This window comes from Podarcis liolepis, assembly GCF_965112155.1.
Source record: "Podarcis liolepis genome assembly, chromosome: 7".
NCBI classification, from domain to species: domain Eukaryota; kingdom Metazoa; phylum Chordata; class Lepidosauria; order Squamata; family Lacertidae; genus Podarcis; species Podarcis liolepis.
The window spans coordinates 45,275,699-45,295,993 of record NC_139561.1 but is presented as its reverse complement, the minus strand read 5'-3'; the positions used below and the strand labels follow the sequence as shown (position 1 = coordinate 45,295,993).

The 20,295-nt window shown below is 44.9% G+C and overlaps 1 protein-coding gene across 20 annotated transcripts in view; it reads left to right on the top strand.

Moving 5' to 3' along the window:
• Positions 1–20,295, top strand: part of ZFHX3 (zinc finger homeobox 3) — a 408,431-nt gene that overhangs the window by 289,520 nt on the left and 98,616 nt on the right. For 17 of the 20 annotated variants that reach the window (XM_083513430.1, XM_083513429.1, XM_083513427.1 and 14 more), the window contains 2 exons: positions 5,585–8,310; positions 13,229–13,725. In XM_083513430.1, the coding sequence (XP_083369556.1) occupies positions 5,631–8,310; positions 13,229–13,725 (3,177 nt within the window). In that variant the 5' untranslated portion in view covers positions 5,585–5,630. The remainder of the gene's footprint in view (positions 1–5,584; positions 8,311–13,228; positions 13,726–20,295) is intronic. The other 3 variants (XM_083513422.1, XM_083513423.1, XM_083513425.1) reach the window with 1 other exon arrangement.

Below are 20,295 nucleotides of genomic sequence, written 5' to 3'. Positions count from 1 at the left end.
AACTGCCAAACTAGTTCAGGAGTCTTTGATGAGGTGCTTTATTGAAAGCTTTTTGAAATGTTGAGTGTACAATGTTGATTGGATCACCACTAATTATATGCTTAGTTGTAGGGCTGGCCAATACCTGGTTTTCAGCATTGTGATATATCACCAGCTAAACTTCACGATATCCCAATATACCACAATGTCTGAAATAAGGATGGAATCTATGTAGAGGGATTGGCTGGCTTCACAATTTTTCCTACACCGTGATTTTTCTCAGCGCCTGCTCTTGTGATTCACCGCCCCCTGCATGAGGTAGGGGAGAGCTGAGGCAGCAGAGTTAACAAGCTGCAGGAATCGAGGGAAGCATTGGCTGGCTTCACATTTTTCCTCACATTGTGATAGCGCGCGCGCACACACACACACACACATTATGATTTGCGATATATTGCCAGGTCAAAAATTATGAAACGGATATAATGATATGGACTTCAAACCAGTTTGGGATGATATAACGATATATCACCCAGCACTACTTAGTTGAAACTTTCAAAGAACTGTAAAATGCTAATGGGACTTATCATTGCAGAAACCATGCTAGTTCTGCTTCAGCAAGACTTGTTCTATATTTTTGGTAATTCTATATTTAATAATGTTTTCCACCTTTCCCCTGGCATACAATTTTCCAGATTCTTTTTTAAAAGTGGTGTTGCATTGGCCACTTTCCAGTCTTTCGGTATGGAGGCTGATCTTACAGATAAATTACATATTTTGTAGTGAGTGACTAGGGATCTGTTGCATCTTCATACACAGGAAGATTTGGAGGAACTTTGGGTCTGCTGTGAACAGTTTGCTTTATACTTTGTGGATAAAATTGCTCATACTTGTTCTGATTTGGACACCACATTTTACTGTTAGTCTGGTTTAAACCTTCCTCTACTTTTATATCTTTGGATACCTTTCAGTTTGTGCAACACAAGGGGTGTGGATAGAATTCTAGCACTCTTCACAATCTACATAGGGCTTCCTTTCAAGGGTTCTACAACCAATTCATAGTACAACTGCCATAATGTTGATTGGGTTGATCTAAGAGGATGTATGAATCCAATCTTGAATCAGCTTCATTAGCTTTTAGAGGCTTCCATACTCAGTTCAGAGAGTACTGGTTTTGACCATTAAAACTCTAAATGTCCTGCACCCCAGGCAGCTCAAGGATCACTCTCTCTCCCACTTGAACCTACCCAGTCCTCCTGCTATCTGGAAGAAAGCAGAGTTTCATCTGGGGCAGGGCCTTTTCCTGAATATGGAACTCTCCTTAGTGGAGGCCTGCTGTATCTCTTCTTTATTGGTTTTAGGCGGTAGGCAAAGATGCTGTCTTCCATAGAGCCTTTGGGACCCTCTTTTGAGTTTGAAGGGGTTTATTTGCTTGACCGCCTTTTGCTGCTGATTAATCAATTACTTATTGTTACTTATTCCAGTTATTTATGAATACATGAGAGATATTGAGCTCTCTTAAGGAAAGGCAGTAGTAAAAAGGTATGTTTGAAAGACCTTTTGAATACCACAACTAAATACCACCTGTTATCTGGGAGAGGGTTCTACCACTGCCACCTCCCCAAAGTTATTGGTGTTCTCTACTACTGTTGTGTTCTGTTTTGATCACTGTGGTAAGTTATATTTGGATCTTCAATTTTTCACCCATCTTGGGGATGTTTTTAGTCAAAAGGCAGGGTATATATGTTTTTAACATAAATAAGTTGTGGTATACCTTCAAGGTGTAACAGTGGAGACAGGGCTTGGGGCCAGAGGGTTCCAGGAGCAGGAATGAATTGAAGCTGGGAAGAGCAAGAGCCTGGGGGGCTGCAATGAGAGGTGGTGATGGTGGGGGCTTTAGGTTCTCAGTTCCTTCTCTCTCTAACTGAAGATCATTGATTTTACGGGAAAACATGTTTACAGACAGTGCACTGATCGACCTGACTAGTTGACTTCTGCCTCCTTAAGTAAGAGCTACCTTTTCCTTAATGACTGGCTGATAGAGAGAGATGCAGTAGTGCTGGATGTGTAGAAGGAATTTGGACAGAAAATTCTTTGTGGGTGAATTTGTTTAAGCTGGGTTCAGTCGCAAGCTGAGATGTGTAATCTCTGTTTTGGGCTATGAGTTCAGACAGAGACAATTCATGGGGCCCATGCCTGCAGCCACCCCATTTCCCCTTAAGTGACTAGAAGCTCCGCATGAAGGGGGCCTTGTCCCTTTCAGCACAGTTTGTGTGACTGGTATTCATGGACCTGATTGGTTGGCAGAGCATCCTTCTCAGGGCCTTTTGCTGGCATCTGATAAGAGCATAAAAGGGGTAGGGTGGTGGCAAGAATACATTTCCATGGTGTGTTTCCTTCATTGGTTAACTTGTTGGGTAGGGGGAAGGGCAGTCAGAGCAGCCGGGAGGCCAAAGAGCCCACCAATTAATTGGGAAGCATTTGCCGGTTTCTCTGGCCTGGCCTGCAGAGGAGATTGGCTTTCCTGTCAATAAACAAGTCCCTAGTGCAGCATCAAAGCCGCAGTCCTTTATCAATCGCAGCCTCTTCTTCCCGCTTGTTCCTGTAAGTTACCAAGCATTTATGACATTGATTTTACAATCAGGCTGTTAACCCTCCCGCCCCATCAGCTCTGCCAACCCTATTGGCCCCACCTGTCAATCAGACAATTCACAGCCAATAGGATAAGTTTGCTGTAGTACCTCTGCTGAAAGTGCCAGATTTGTCCTCTTGGCTTTCCAGCTTGAGCAGCCAGTTGTATTTTTGCCCCCTGCCCCAGTAAAACTTTTCAGATGAACCTTCAGCACTAAACCCTAAAAAAAGCAGGAAGTTTGAGAAAGTTGCTGCTGAGCTTTCTGGTCCAGCAAGATTAGATGCAGAGCTATGGAGATTCCAGACACTGCAGAGAAGTGTTATATTGCCAGAGGAACAGGACAGAACATGTTTGAAGTGGGAGCCAAAAAGGAACTCCTCCATAAAAGATCTATCAACCTGAAGAAGTCTAACAAGGCCACCTTAGAAAAGCTGCTTTCCCTTATGCCTCTGGGGGAAGGCTGCACAGCTGTGAGCTGAACTTCTATCAAGTAGAACCATGGAATGGGCCACCAAGGGCAGCTGCTGCCTGGCCTCAGACAGACCTAGCTGAGCCAAGAGAGGGTTACAAGTGGAGATTGCTGTACTTGTTGTTATGCTGTATGCTGCCCTGTGCTCTAATAAGAGATAGGCAGTATATAAATAAAACGAGCAAATATTATAGTTTTTACATCTGGTGTCAATTTTGAGGACTCTGGGTTCCCTTCCAGCCAGTGTGGTGTGGTTAGAGTGTTGGATTGGGACCTGGGAGACTATGGTTCAAATTCCCACTCAGCCATGAAGCTCACAGAGTGACCTTGGGCCAATCACTCGCCCTCTGCCTAACATATCTTGCAAGGTTGTTGTGAGGATAAAATGGGGAGGAAAAGAACTATTTACACCACCTTGAGCTCCTTAGAGGACAGGTGGGATACAAATGCAATAAGCAAATAAACAATTTTTTGTTAATGCTGGAATTGTGAAGAGAGTGGCGAGAGTAGGAAGTCTTTAGGTCATTCAGGAAATTCCTATGGGCAGTGCTATTTTTATAGAAAAAGAGGTCAGGAACTCACCATGAATACTTCCCTTGTTGGCAATGGTGCCCACCTGAGAGGTGCTGGAACTGAGTTCTGGTGAGTTCTGTCTATAAAAAAGCACTGCCTGTGGGCAGTTGACTGTGGCGGGGTGAGTACAACGGATGCTAATGAGCATCTCAGTTGCTGACAATGGAGAGATGGCAGGAGCAGACTTTGGTGTCTCAAATTTCAGGGACGCCCTGTGTGATGCCAAAATTTGGCCCGTGCCCCAGCTCCCGCCTTCTGTGCTGCTCAATTCACTACATCATAGTTGCGGCCCCCTGTGGCACCCTCTAGGCTCGATGCCCAGTGTGGCAGAATCAGTCACACTGCCCTAAATCAGTCTCTTGAATTGGGAGCTGTTGACAGGCATTGCTGCACTGAAGCGTTGCCTCAGGCTTCCCTGGTTTATTTGACTCCACCCTCTGAGCAGCCCTCAACAGGAAGTAGGAAGTGACTTCTGGCAGACTGGGCAACAACATCTTTTCACTGCTCTTCAGCTGTGCTGTGTTGGTGACCTTAGCCTTGTGCTGCCCTGTTTCTACCTGAATTCTTCCCAGCCCGTCTATCTGCTTCATTCCTCTTTAGTTACTGCCTGCCTTCAGGCTCCTCTTCCTTTCCCCCTACTCTCAGCAGCTGTAGGCAGAGAGGAGATATCATTCTCCAGGTAATCAAGCTTAGCTACCATATGCTAAAAGTCCAAAGTGCATTCTGTCAGTCTGTGGAACCCATTAGACTCCAGCAGGTGTCAAGTGGAATTTAAATGTGATCAAAGTGTCTCAAGATAGTTGCCAGGATGATCCTTTGGGGAATGAGGACTAAAACGTGAGAGGCTTGAATGGTAGCAGCACCATCAATGTATATGTTCCAAACTCAGATTGCAAAGTGACAGAATTGGACACTGTTTGAAAAATACTCCCTTTGTCCTCTGCTTGGCTGAACTGGCCATGACTCTGCTGTGAATATAGATGGTGTTGTTAATCAGGCCTGATCCCACATAACAAGGCTGTGAGTGAGAAGTGATGTTTGGCACAACTGACACACCTAAAATTCAGAAACACCTCACTATAGAACAAGGGTGTGATCTGGATAGTCAGTGCTATAGAACTTCCTCTTTTTCGCCTGCCTAATAGACACATGGCGCTTGGTCTGGAGTACTGCATAAAGAGGCAGTCATGGATGGCTTTCTCTTGCCTTCAGTATATTGCATGTTCATTATTCAGAGTCCTCCCTCAGTAGCTTAAACTCTGGAGGCTGGCATACCATTCCTTTCTAGCCTACTTCATGTTTTTGTTTTTGTTTTACAAGGCACTGCATAAACTGGAGCTACTTTCAGCAAGTGCACAGATAGACCTGCTGTGCCCCCCTTGCAGGTGCCAGGGTCCCGCTCCCATTAACAAACAATTTATTTTATTTATTAAATTTCTATACTGCCCTTCATCTGAGGATCACAGGGCGGCTTACAATATAAAAACACGAAATACATAAAATGGCAGCAAACCTAACCAAACCACCACCACCACCCCCCCCAGTTAAAGGTCCACAGATTATTTAATTAGCCAAAAGTCTGGGAGAAGAGGAATGTTTTTCCTGGTTCCTGAAGAAGCTTTGGGAAACAGGTTTAATTTTTTTATTTTTTGGTACTTGAATGAGTGAGGGGCTTTCCAAGAGCTCCTTCCATGCTGCTTTGACTGCCATAGTGCTGATGGGTTTTAGTGTTCCTGATAACTTCTGCCCATCCGTGCTTTCCTCCCACTATATTTTCCAGGCTTGGCAACGGAGAGTAGCTGCTTTATTGGGTGAGGGGGCTGTGTGCATGTCTCGTCTGCTCTGTGTGGAAATTTGGCCTATTCTTTCTCCTGACTGACTGCTTCTCTCTCTCTCTTTCTCTCTCTCCCTCTTCCCTCTTTTTCTGCCTTTAGGTCCGAACCAAACTGGGTGCAATGAACGCTCCATGCAGGCCTCGCCATGGAAGGCTGTGACTCATCTGTCATCTCGGGGAAGGACAATGGGTGTGCTATTCCTCAGCACCAGCAATGGACTGAACTCAGCAGCACCCACCTCCCCAGCAAACCTTGTAACATGGAGCCATCTGCAGCGGAGAGCCATGAAGCCCTAGACAACCGGCGGGCTCCTTTCAGTGAGCACTCCGCAGAAAGTGTCGTTGCCTCTGGCTCCAGCACTGAGCCAGCCAGCAAGGAGGTCAGCTGTAACGAATGCTCCACCTCCTTTGCCAGCTTACAGACCTACATGGAGCACCACTGCCCCAGTGCCCGTCCGCTCCTCCCTCTGCAAGAAGACTGTGGGAGTGACACTGGCGAGGAGGGAGATGAGGAAAGTGATGTAGAGAATCTGGCAGGGGAGATAGTCTACCAGCCAGATGGCTCGGCATACATTGTTGAAAGCATCAGTCAGCTGATCCAAAGTGGGGGGGTCTGTGGGGGTGGCAATGGCACCAGCAGTGGGACGCTCCCATCACTCTTTATGAACTCTCTCCCCAGTGCTGGGAGCAAGCAAGGCGAGGCAACTTCGGCTGCGCCTGTCTACCCACAGATCATCAACACTTTCCACATAGCCTCATCCTTTGGGAAGTGGTTTGAGGGCTCGGACCAGGCCTTCCCGAATACCTCAGCCCTGACAGGGGTTAGCCCTGTCCTGCACAGCTTCCGCGTTTTTGATGTGCGCCACAAAAGCAACAAGGATTACCTGAACAGCGATGGTTCTGCCAAAAGTTCCTGCGTATCCAAAGATGTTCCCAACAATGTGGACCTGTCCAAATTTGATGGCTTTGTGCTTTATGGAAAGCGGAAGCCCATCCTGATGTGTTTCTTGTGCAAGCTCTCCTTTGGATATGTCCGCTCATTTGTGACCCATGCGGTGCATGACCATCGAATGACTCTGAGCGAGGAGGAGCGGAAAATTCTTAGCAATAAGAACATCTCCGCTATCATCCAAGGAATAGGCAAAGACAAGGAACCCCTTGTAAGCTTTTTGGAACCAAAAAACAAAAACTTTCCACACCCTTTAGTTTCCACAGCTAACCTCATAGGCCCTGGACACAGTTTCTATGGCAAATTCAGTGGGCTCCGCATGGAAGGGGAAGGGGGTACCCAGGTTGGGGCTGCCAGTGGAGCAGAACAACCCCAGTCGGGCCTCTTGGCCTCTGGGGCTCTCTTGAACCTTGGAGGGCTAACAAGTTCAGCTTTGAAGACCCCAATTACCTCAGTCCCCCTGGGCCCACTGGCTTCCAGTCCAACAATATCCTCCGAGGGGAAGGAGGACCCTGGGATAGTAGAGTATGAAAAGCAAGACCTGGCTGACCAGGACAGCCTCTCAGAGAAAATTGAGCCAGCTGGGGAGGACGAGGAGGAGGAAGAGGACGAGGAGGAGGAAGAGGACGAGGAGGAGGAAGATGATGAGGGGTGCAAAGGGCTGTTCCCAAGCGAGTTGGAGGATGAACTGGAGGAAAGGCCTCCTGAGGAGTCTGGGGCAGTGGCAGGCAGCGGCAGCAGCAAAAAGGACCTTGCTCTCTCAAACCAAAGCATTTCTCCCTTAATGCCTAATGTGCTCCAGACTCTGTCCAGGGGCACAGCTTCTTCTAGTTCTAATTCTGCTTCTTCCTTTGTCTTTGATGGTGCAAATAGGAGGAATTGTTTAAGCTTTAACAGTGAGGGCAGTAGGAGGCTCGACTTCAGTGATGAAAGTGCCAATAAAGACAATGCCACAGTACCAGAACCAAATGAGAGTGTTGAGGGTGAAGACGGGAGCTGCATTTCCCATCACCAGCATGTGGGGCCCCTATGTGAGCTTGGGGGTGGGGAGTGCCCTTCGGGGAGCGGTGTGGAGTGCCCCAAGTGTGACACCATCCTGGGCTCCTCACGGTCACTTGGCGGCCACATGACCATGATGCATTCACGAAACTCGTGTAAGACGCTCAAGTGCCCCAAGTGTAATTGGCACTACAAGTACCAGCAGACGCTTGAGGCTCACATGAAGGAAAAGCACCCAGAGCCAGGGGGTGCATGTGCCTACTGCAAAAGCGGGCAGCCCCACCCACGGCTGGCACGGGGCGAGAGCTACACATGTGGTTACAAGCCTTTCCGCTGTGAGGTTTGTAACTACTCCACTACTACCAAAGGCAACCTCAGTATTCATATGCAGTCTGACAAGCATCTCAACAACATGCAGAACCTGCAGAATGGAGGTGGGGAACAAGTTTTCAGCCACACTGCTGGGGCTGCGGCGGCGGCGGCAGCTGCTGCTGCTGCGGCTGCTGCTGCCGCCACCAACATGGGTAGCAGCTGTGGGGCCCCCTCCCCCACCAAACCAAAAAGCAAACCAACCTGGCGGTGCGAGGTTTGTGACTATGAGACCAACGTTGCCAGGAACCTTCGCATTCACATGACCAGTGAGAAGCACATGCACAACATGATGCTGCTTCAGCAGAACATGAGCCAAATGCAGCACAACCGCCACTTGGGCCTGGGCAGCCTGCCTGCTGAGGCTGAGCTGTACCAGTACTACCTGGCTCAGAATATGACCCTGCCCAACCTCAAGATGGACAGCGCTGCGTCCGAGGCTCCGTTCATGATGGGCAGCTTCCAGATGGATCCCACCAACACAATAGCATCCATGGCCCCATCTCTAGGTGAGGTGACCTGAGTTCGCCCTGTGATTCTTTGTGGGGGGTTGTGCATAGATATTCTCAGCTGGGGTCTGCCACTGGGAGGAGCCATGGAAGAAATGGTGTGGAAGAGTGGCTTTTCGTGGGTCATGAGATGTGTTCAGGTTTCTTGTTTTCATGGGCAGCATGTTTACATCTCTTAGCAAATTTTGTGAGTTTAAGAACATCAAAAAGGTTATGAAGAGGGCAATCTGCCATCAGACTCCTACAGACATGCATATGTTAGATGCTTCATTTCTTGTACCTCTGCCAACCTATTCTAAAAGTTTCTCTTTTTACATGAGGGTTAGGAATATGTTTATGAAGGAAAAGGGCAAAACCCAGCTTTCAGGTTTGTTCCATGTGTGTGGTGAACGCAGCAGACTTAGTGGTAATGGTGAATTGGCAGGCCTGAATTGCTAGAAACCCGAAAAATAAAGAATAACTTCTTGCCCCCACCCCCACTTTCTTTAGCATTTCAGCTTAAACCTAGGCTGATATTTATACAGGTGAGCAATCACTTGAATCATGCTGGTTTTCATATTGTCAGAATATGCATATGCCTCCATCTTCCTTTTTCTGGAGAAAGCAGGAGAGCTGTGATTATTATTGCATTCACAAGAAGAACTGACCAGACAGGTTTAAACTTTTGTTATATACTACACACACACACACACACACACACACACACACACACACACACAGCAGGGCTTATTGTGACACCACCTTTTGAATATTTAATATTGAAGTGTTTTCCCACATGGTAATAATGGTAGGGTTTTTTAGCACTAACATATCACAAGAAAAACCTATGTTTATTTCTATCATTAATCTGGTGCATATAACACCTTTATCAACTTTATATGTACTTGGGTGAAGCACTTTTCAGTAGGGTTGATTGAAAGGGTTCCCCTACTTAAACATCTTGTAGGAGTTATTTCACTTCCAGGCCAATCTGCTAGCTCTTTGGATGTCTTTTGGTTGGGAGGGCTTAGTTGAAATTTGGATGTAGAAAATGGGTGTTTGTTGTTAGCAGAGTTTGCTGCTTTTAAACAACTGCAGTGGTCCGTGCGTATGGAAGTCACTATTTTTGGTAATCTGTGAAATGGTACAATTCTGAGTGTAGTGACTCCGCAACTTCTTCCTGGAGTGTGTCAAGCCAATCTGCTGCTGAGACTGAGAGATTCAGGCTGGGCGTGGGGGCAGCATGACATCCCCTCATTGTTAGCAAAGCAATTTCTCCCCCTCCCTATGGATGCATCTAAAGCTGTAAGAAAGGCCATCCTGTGGCTGCAACCTTGGACTGAGTGGAAGGTGTGCAGAAGAGCCAGGTTTGGCTCCAGCAGACTCGTGACCAATGTTTTATTGGAGAAAAAGGAGATGGAGATGTCACTTTCTCATTTTATGTAGCCGGTCTTTCACATATCAGTAGATATTTTCATACTGGGAGTTTTGCAGGGAAATGAGTGACTTTTCTTGCCATACAGAAAACAGTGGATAGTAGTATAATCTGCTCTGAAACAGGGCAGGGGGAGGGAGGGAGAAATCATGCTTTTAAGATTTCTTCCCCTGAACTAAGCATCAGATACAGACCTGAGAGACCTGCCCTTTGTGTCTTTGTATGTTTGAAGTTCAGAGAAATCCCTCCTTTTGGAAACTGCAAGCTTTTCAGACAACTGTGTTTATAATTTAGCTGTTCTTTCAAAGTCTCTTGTCTCAAACAGATTCTGTGAAAATTCCCAATTTTTTTATTGGGCATGCTTTTTTTAAAGCATTGAAAACTCCATTGTTCTATGATATGAGTCCAAACTCAGCATTACTGCTGTTTAGACAACGAGAATTATAGGTAATAGTTGCTGTAGGAGGAAATGCTACAAAAACTAAGAAGCCATTGTCTGAAGAAGAACAGGTGTTTTAAAGGACTGTGGCAGAAGGGAGATGAAGGAAAGTAGATGAGGGTGGCTTGAGAGTGGAAAGATTGTTTTGACTGTGATGTTCCTGCACCTAGCTGTCCAAACAATATTTTTCTTGTGCAGGATGAATCGAGGTGACTGTGTGTAAAGCATTGGTGCATATGATTTTGTAGAAGTCTGTACTAAAGTGAAAAACTCTGTGTGTGAGGCTGAGAGAAAGCATTTAAAAGTAAGGCAGTCTATGGGTTTCATTCAATGTAGTGCTGTTAAACTCATTTAAATGTATTATTGTTCCACTGGTGAAATATTTTGCATCAGTGGAATGTTTTGAGTGAGAGAATGCAGAAGCAGGTTGCTGATAGATTTGTTGTACAGTAGATTGCGAAATCTATTGCACAGTATGTGACTGCTAGGACAGCAGTTCCATTGGATTCCTCTGTTGTGCAACATTAAAATTCACCCATCTGCTAGCATCTGTTGCACTTGCGGACAGAGAGTATTGGATACAGCCTTATGAACACAACCTCAAATTCCTCTGCTTCTGTGCTGCATTTTTAATGTGCTGTACTGGTCTCTCATACCCCCGTGAGGGTACATTGCTTGTTTCCATTTTAAAGGTGGTAAGTAAGCTGAGATGGAAACTTACCCATGACTGAACAGGAAATGGAATAGCCCAGAGTAGGCTATTGTTCTCACTGCTGGACTCCATGTTTGGGATGCTGTTAGTTTGGCTAGAGTGTACAACTGCAGTACTGTGTTCCTACCTAGTCCCCTTTCTTGAAAATGCAGAATTCGGGTGTTCATCATGCTTTAACAAATGGGCTAGTGGGTAACACCAGTTCATTCACACACCATGCCAAATCATGGTTTTCCCTAATCTTACAGTTGGCCAGTTGTACAGCTGACAAATTTTTAGAGCTGCCTGTCTGCCTCTGTTTCTGCCTCAGAGGTCCACCTTCATCTTCATGATGCAGTAAACTCTGGAGGCGGGTCAATTACTATAGCTATGGTTTGCCAATCCAGACATGATACACTAAACCATAGTTAAGCTATGGTTTGATGTGATGTCTGAATTGCACCAGTGCATTCCTCATGGGAATTAGTATGACTTCCTTCCTGAACTTGTGGCACCCAAGGGCATAGCTAGGGTTGTGGCAGGGGGATTCTGCTTAGAGATGTAAAATTATTAGGCATTTTGAAGCAATGGAAGAAAATTGCTTGTTTGGGGGAGGGGATTTGGGCAGGTGATAGAAAAAGTAAATATATTCAACATTCCTTTTTCTCAGAACCAAATGTCCTTTACTACATTAAGAACATGAAGTTGCATGGTAGTTTGATATATATTAAATGTAAAATTACACATTCCTTCACTCTTACTAAAACAATGATAAACCAAAGGTCACAAATGGATTTGTAACTTGTTCCACCATATTGTATTAACTGCATCTATTTTTTTGCCAGGTGGGAAAATAGAAATAAATAAAAGCTGAAAAAAGAAACCATTAACATCCTAGTAAACAAAAGGGGGGGGCTTTTTAACGGAGCTTAGAAGCAGTATGTAGCCCTCAGTGTGGTTGTGCAGAAAATATGAGAGAGCACTCAAATAGAAAATAAACATCCCTGTAATATAATTAAAGAGTAATACTAAATCTGAATATTTTCAGTTAATCTTAATTGTGTCACTGAACTCTTCAATAGTATGTCATCATATGTAGTCAGGCTATAATCCTCTACACACTTACAAGGAAGTAAGCCCCATTAAACTGAGTGGAATTGGATTGGATTGCAGGTGTCACCTTAGCTGTAGACAAAATTTAAATTTAATTTATTTAATTTATATAAGATTTCATCTCAGCAAATATATCCTTGAATATACCAGTATGACTTATTTTTCATCTTAATCAGACTAAATGTCTCAAATACCACTTTTAGCTCAATGGGCTTCAGAAAATTCAGGCATTGAAATGAGCTTAAGTTTAATAAATTTAGTTTTCATCCTTGATTTGGGGTGCTGGTGCTGGTTCAAACATTTATCAGTTTAATTTGATTTGATGTAGTACAGGGGTAGGAAACCTCAGACGCAGGGCCAAATGTGTCCCCCCCTCCCCAGGCTTACATCAGGCCCTCAAAACTTTTCCTGGGCCACACCCCCTCATTGGCCCTGCCTTGCAGCCTGGGTGATTTTGCTTGGCTTGAATGTGTCCTTGAACTCTTAACAATGCCTCTTGCTTGTCTGAATGAAAGGCAGAGAGGAAGGTCTGTAGAAAATAGCCTACTGTGCAAAGGTGCCCTCTTCTGCCTCTTCTTCTATGGTAAGCGGCCTTTGGAAGGTTGCCCCTTAGGCTCAAAAATGTTCCATAACCCTGACGTACCAGCTGGAGGAATCTGAGGCAAGTGGAAAGATACATTGAGGGCTGTGTTGAGCATAGGCCATGCCACTGTGTTGTCAGGGCAATATGCTTGGAATGCTCTCAGTTTAGAGGACATACCTGGGGATGTTCAGCAGTGTCTGAAAGTACTTTTCCAACATCATGAGAAAAATGTTGCCTGTTGAATAATCTCATCAAACACAGCAACAGTGCATATCCCTTGCATCACTCTCTTTGATCTAAGAGATTTGCAACAAGGTGAACTGACAGTTACTTTTTAAAAATAAAATTGATATTATTTTAATAATCAATGCAGGGTTGTTGTTTTTTGTTAAAAAATACTGCATTTATTATTATAAAGGATAAAATTTTTCTTAGCTTTTCCCCAATTTCCAGAATGTCCATTTCAGACCTTGGAAAATAAAAGGGGGAAAGTGGGGTTCTGTTTCCAGTTTCACCCTGTTTCTAGCCCAGGTCTTCATGCCTCAAGGTCTGTAGGAGCTTCTTTGGCCAGGACCCTTCTAGATGCACTGCTGTCATGGAGTAGGAATGAGTTGCTGCTCTCCACCCTGCTTGTTTCTGCAGAGCTTTTCTGACTGACTTTCTTCTTTCTCTGTGCAGTGGGTGGAGAGATCCCCCTGGACATGCGGCTTGGGGGTGGGCAGCTGGTGTCTGAGGAGCTAATGAACCTGGGGGAGACGTTCACGCAGACCAATGACCCTTCGCTGAAGCTTTTCCAGTGTGCCGTGTGCAACAAGTTCACCACAGACAATTTGGACCTGCTGGGGCTGCACATGAACGTGGAGCGCAGCCTGCCTGAAGAGGAATGGAAGGCTGTGATGGGGGACTCTTATCAGTGCAAGTTGTGTCGCTACAATACGCAGCTCAAGGCCAATTTCCAGCTCCATTGCAAGACTGACAAACACGTGCAGAAGTACCAGCTGGTGGCACATATCAAGGAGGGGGGCAAGGCCAATGAGTGGAGGCTCAAGTGTGTGGCTATTGGGAACCCCGTGCATTTGAAATGCAATGCCTGTGACTATTATACCAACAGCTTGGAGAAGCTGCGTCTCCACACAGCGAACTCCAGGCATGAGGCCAGCCTGAAACTCTACAAGGTAAGGAAGACCCAGTTTTTCACATGCTTTTGCTGTTGGGTGGGACAGTGCAGAAAAACTTTGGCAGCTTGCCTTGAACACCAGTTCAGTTACATTTATTCCTAGATTGGCTAAGAGTAGCTTTTCCAGAAGGAATTCTGAGACTGGGTGCCAGTGCAAGGATGCCAGCGGACATGTAACCCACAGAGCTGCTACTCTTTCTATTGGCTCACCACCTGCAGCCCAATTCTAGGAGAGCCTTTTGTTGAGGAGAGGCAGTATTTGCAGATACAAGAATGTCACTTCCTCCTATAAGGAAGATCATTCTTTCGGTAGGGAATGCACATTTATGTGCGGTTTGTACTGAGGGGTGGGGTGACCTGGCTGTTTCTGTTCTTGTGGTGCTGTTGTTTGTTGCTCCCATGCCTATTAGTTGTGCTGTTGCATTCGTATTTTATGCCAGAAATGTGCACATCTCCTTAGCCTTTCTCAATATAGAGCTCCAAGGCACACAGGTGTTCATGGATCACACCTGTCATTTATACATCCTGTACATTGGTGTACCTGCAGCAAAGTGGCAGGCCAGAGAGGAGGGATGGTTGTAATAGGGCTCTGCTGCCAAGCAGGTTTTTCTCCTCCTCTAGTATATCCTCATTGCCTCTGTCTTACCTCTCTGTCAGCTGCTTCTGGCTGCAAATTTCTGTTCCCCCCGCCCTGCCCCCACGCAATCCATGTAGGCTAGAAACCGAGAAGCTCTGCATATACAGTAAATAGTCCTTTCACTTGCACGGCAGAATTGCTCCAGACATTTCTATTGATTTTCACTGGACTTAAAGCTTCACCTTTTTCTCTAATCATCCCATAATGGCTTTAGTATGAACAATCAGGTACAAATTGCTATAAATCTAAGCAGCTTCACTTCATGTACCTTCCACTCACTTATACATGCTGTCTTACTTGCTTTCATCTGTTTTCTTCAATTTTCTGTTCTACTTGTTCTGCCTCTCTCCAGCCCTCCTCCTGTTTGCTAAAGAGTGTTGCCCTCTTGGTGCTGGGTTCATTCTTATTCTCTCTTGGCTGCTTCTTGACTGTCTGGCCCAAAGTTGGCTATTGGCAAGTTTCAGGAGACCAGAGTAACCTGTTACTGAGTATTTGGCCTGGCATAACAGAGCTGCAGGTGCTTATGACTCCAAGTAGGCTTTGCCTGGTTCTGAAAATAAACCTAGGCTAAGTGAGTATGTAAATGTTCACCAGGGGATGACCACAGCAGGAGACTTTACTGATGTATGTTATTGTGTGCGAAGGGGCTAGTTGAGCTGCTTGGAGTAACAGCCAGACTGTGGAGCTATGTCAGCAATTAAACCTACATGGTCTCCCTCCAGGATGGGTGGGGAATGGGAAAGGTAGTTGGGGCAATATGATAGATCTTCTTGCCTATGCAGCGAGCTTCTGCTGATGTAACCTACCTGATGAGGATGCTACCCATGTACAAAACTGGTATTAAATCTGCAACTTCCTCCCAAACTCTTTTAAGGTATTCAAATTTTATATATGTGGAGGCTTCAGGCATTTGAGTCCTCCACTTAGATAAAACTCCATGTCTCCAATTTCACCCACAAGGAAGGAGACTGAGCCTGACTTCCATGTCCTTTTAGAAATATCAGGCTTAGTCCTTCCCAGTTCGGCTCTAGTGTTGGGTAGTGTCCTAACCTGGTTAGATGGATTGGTTTGTAGTATTGGTAGAAGCAGTAACATTATTAGGATGATGTGACTTAGTATGGAAGAGGGGTCAGCAATCTTTTTCAGCCGTGGGCTGGTCCACCGTCCCTCAGACCATATGGTGGGCCAGACTATATTTTGGGAAAAAATATGAACGAATTCCTATGCCCCACAAATAACCCAGAGATGTATTTTAAATAAAAGCACACATTCTGCTCCTGTAAAAACACCAGGCAGGCCCCACAAATAACCCAGAGATGCATTTTAAATAAAAGGACACATTCTACTCATGTAAAAACACGCTGATTCCCGGACCTTCCGCAGGCTGGATTGAGAAGGCGATTGGGCTGCATCCAGCCCCCGGGCCTTAGGTTGCCTACCCCTTGTCTAGAAGGAGTTGAGTTTGGATATTGGAATCAGGAATGTTGGGGATCATGCTGACAACAAAGTCTGGCTCTTCATTTTTGTTTCTGCCCCTGTGGCTCAGAGCCTGGGGAACAATCCTAGGGCCAGCTTTTCTTTTTTCAGGACCTTGAGTTGTCTATTGTAAAATGGAGATTGGTGGGATGTTTTCCTCTTGCTAATGTAATCCATTAGCCTGGCACATGCATAATCAGTTTAGAGTGCAGTTAACTGGATGTAATCGAGTTCTTGCCTCTCTGCTGGAGAAAATCCTTTCCAGATGCTGCCTGGGTGAGAGAGCTCAAGGCTTATCATACTTGCAATCCTCCTTACCCTGCCTTTTTGCCATTTTCCTTTTAAGTTGTTATTCCTTGGCTCCATGTATTGCATAAATGGTGCTAGGTGCCAGAAATGTGTGTGTGTGTGACTGGCAAGTATCAGCAGAGGGACACTTGAAACCTTGCTCCTTGAGCAGGTTGCCTAGTGGGTTTTAGTGCTAATGAGATAGCCCTTGTGGCGCTGATAAGACGTTGGCAAGCACCACCTGTGTATAGCTTCAGTGGCAAAGTGGGCACAAAGTTAAGGTGGATGTGTTGGGAAGCCTGGATGCAAAAGGTAAAGAAATGCAAAAGCAAACCATTCTTGCACAACAGGGAAATGAAAGACTTTTCAAACTAGTATTTGAAACCACTGAATAATTCAACACTACATTTAAGTCTCCCAAAGAAGTGGACATTTTCATTTATTTATTTATTTGCTCCATAGCTTGTTAATGGCATGGATTCAAATGATGACCAATTTTATCATGCATGCAGTAGAGCAAGGCTGAGGAAACGTTGTGCCTCCAGATGTTGATGAATTGTAACTCCCATCAGCCTTAGCAAATGTAGCCAGTGGCCAGGGATGATGGGTATTGTAGTCCAGTAACATCTGGAGGGACAAAGGTTCCCCACACTTGAAGTAGCTGCTGCTCGCGTTGCACATTAGGGTCATGCTGTCAGAATAGATTGCTTGCTTAATAGCTGTTTTTTGGTATTTAAATATTCCTAATTATGCTTTAATTTGTCCCTTAATGGGACTTTCTGCTCAATGGCTGATCCCCAAAAGCAGTTTACCAGCAAAGTCACCTTTTGTACATGTCAGGGGGCCCATTGGAGCTTGTGTTGGCACTTGTCATTACAAGTCTGAGAGTAGTCCTGTATCTTCCTTAGGTGGCAAAACTGTTGGAAAATAACTGAAAGTTGACACAGGTTGGACAAGAGTGTAGTAACTCAGATATTCTGTGTCCCTTACCTTTAAGCCGTTCCTAAGTAATACTATACAAGACAGGCTTCCTTCAGCAGTTCTGGATGGCCATTATAATAAGATTCCATATTCAGACAGACTCTGTATTTTTTTTGGTAATCCCATTATATGTTAACTTGTCCCCTATACACAGATCCAAGGAGGCACTTCTCTTTGTACAGGATAGTGGGCTCTTCCCAAGTGAGAGGGTTCAGTGTTCGTTGAGTGACAACAATACATTGGTGACACATAAGGTGGCCTTTTTTGTTGTGGCAGCAAAAAAGATCAGGAAGAAGGAACTGGATAAAATAGCCATAAACTATAAGGGAGATTCAGAGTACTAAATTGAAAATCAGTGTACATGCAGGGGCATCCCTGTTATCAGATATTTCACATATGTTTACTGTTTTTATTTGCCGATGTCTGAGTTATATTTTAAGTTGACTGTGATTGTATGGAATTGTCATGGCACAATAAACTTACTTTGATTTGATACAAGGCAGGCATCTACAGGTAAATAAGTTTGCCACCAGAACTGGAATTGAAAAAGAAACTCCTTGCACTTTTTGTTGAATGAAGCTGGAGAGATGCTGGCTCTGGGACAGCCTGCAGGAGTGTGTTGACTTTTCTTAGTGATGTGTGTTTCTTGCAACTCCATGCTCATGACTAGATGGTACATTGTGGGTAAAAGGAAGCAGTCTCTCCTTGCACCTTCATGTTTGCCATTAAGTTGTCTCTGTGGAACTCTCCTGTGTGGACATCTGGATATATTGGTGCACTCTATGCAAGTTTTTTCACTTCAGCTGTCTTTCTACTAGCATGGTTTTCAGCCCTTTGTTTCTTTCCCCCAGATTATCCTCTTCAGGGAGGCCATATCTGTCTGTACCTTTACTGTCATAGCTAAGATAGATATTCCTGACTCTTCCCAAGAGTCAAGCATTGGCTCCTTGGTGAAGCGTTTTATATTTGCTTTGGCACATTGGACTTAGTAGATGGCTGAGTGTGCCTACTGAGGTCTGGAAGCCTTACTTGTCCCCAAGCAGCTGAATAGTTCTTTGTGTGCCTTGCTCCTGTTCTTCCTCCTCCTCCTCCACTTCTTTGCTATGGCTGTTTGCTTTCAGCAGTGGTGGTGTTGTTTCGTCCTGGATGGTCTTGTTGAGACCATTTGGCAGTGGGTGAGATGGTGCTCCAAATAAACTTCAGCTTTGTGTGCAAAATGAAGATGATAAAAGCACTGGAAATGTTTCAGAAAGCAGAAAGTGAATCCTCTCAACTGAGAGGATGCTAATTACACAGCTAATTAATCCAACAGATGTTACTCTCTCTTGGTGCAGATCATGCTAGTTAAGTAGGCTTCCTGCACACTCTTCAGAATGCCTTGGCGTACATTCTGTGTTTATCATTTTAGGCGCTGGAGTGCCTGGAGCCTCTTTGAGGTTTCAGCCTTTAAAGCTGGGGGCAAAAGGATCTGCAGACATTACTGTAACCTGTGGAGACTCTCTCTTCCCTCAGCCTGAATCTTTTCCATCTAACAGATAATGTCCTCTAGGCTTGATGTGCTCTATGACATTCTTGTTTGCAAGTGATAGTAAAGGCATCAGTGAACAGGCATCAGTGTCAGGGGTTTGAACCCACCTAGGGTAGTAGAGCTCAATGTTCCTTGCATTGCCCTGCTTGCTCTTAAATTCTTTGGAGACTGACAGGCACTGAGCATCTCCTTAGCAAAGCCTTCAGTTAATCAGTCAGTTTACTGTGGTGGTGTTTATTATGAACATTTATATCCTACCTTTCCATCAGAATATTGTCTAATAATAAATAGAAAATACAGGAAAATACAAACTAAAAGCATTTAAAATTCACCATAAATAAAACATACCAAATAATAATACAACTTTAAAAGTAAAGGAAGCATATAAGAGCAGGAGAAATTAAACATCCTATTAAAATCACTGATGAGCCGTCTGAAAAAGAGAAGTTTGGCCTTCATTGAGAGAGGGTATTCCATAGTCTGGGTGCAGCCACTCACAGGTTTCTACAAAATTATCCTCTATACTTTACTGAGGACAGAGCTGACCCACCCATGAAGCAGGGTGAAACAGCTGCCTTGGGTGGAGGTAGAGAAGCAGTGCCAGTATTAACACAAATTTTTGAGATCTTGAAAGACCTCATATGGTGTGGGAGATCTCCTGAGATCTTAGCAAGATCTTGCCATAAATTGGCACCAATACCGACAGAGATGGGTGGTGTGGTGGCTGTGTCAGTGGCACAGCTGAACAGGTTGGTGCTTCCATTTCTTCTCAAGGCTATCCCTGCCAGAAGTGAATTTCTCTTGCATATCTTAATTCCTGAAAGACCACATGCCCAGGAAGCAAGATCTTCAGGGCATGTTTAGCCTGGAGAAGAAAAAATGAAGGGGAGACATGATAGCTCTTCTTCAGATACCTGAAGGTCTGTTATGCAGAAAATAGAGCAGACTTGGGCATTGGAACTAATGGATGGAAATTGCAAAGAAGTGGATTTCAGTGAACATTAGGAGATACTAAGCTAGTGGAACAGACAGCCTTGGAAAGTGTTGGGTGTCCCCCCCCCCCAGGTTGTCCATATGACAGGGATGCTGTAGTTGCAGAGTCCTACATTGCAAACCCTGCACTGAGCAGGGGTTGAACTAAATTTTCTCTAAGGTCTCATCCAACTCCAATCCTCTGTGTCACCATGGCCAAGTTTGATATCACAAAGAAAAGATACAGTTGGTGCTCCAGCTGAAGTTGTGCAAATGCATTAATGCCAACAGTTGCCACCTGTATATCCAAACACAGACTAGAATCCTGGAGTAACCAAATTGCTAGCCTGATTCTTCAGAAGAGAATACTACGCGTTCTAAAAAATCCCGGGATAGTCTTTCCGTGTGGGTTCATGTAGATTAGAAGCTTAAACATCATGGAAAGCACAACAGAACCCTTTGGGGCACCATAGGGCACTAGCCAAGGGGCCAGACAGAAGCCTCCCAGCACCACCTTTGGGAACCAGCTGTCCAGGTAAACCTTGAACCACTGAGCGACATCTCAGGAGGATACCCTGGGCAATAATGGTATCAAGTCAATGAAAGGTCCAGCAGAACCAATAGGGATGTATTTCCCTTTTCTAGTTCCTGGCATAGGACATCAGCTAAGGTGATCAAAATTGTTT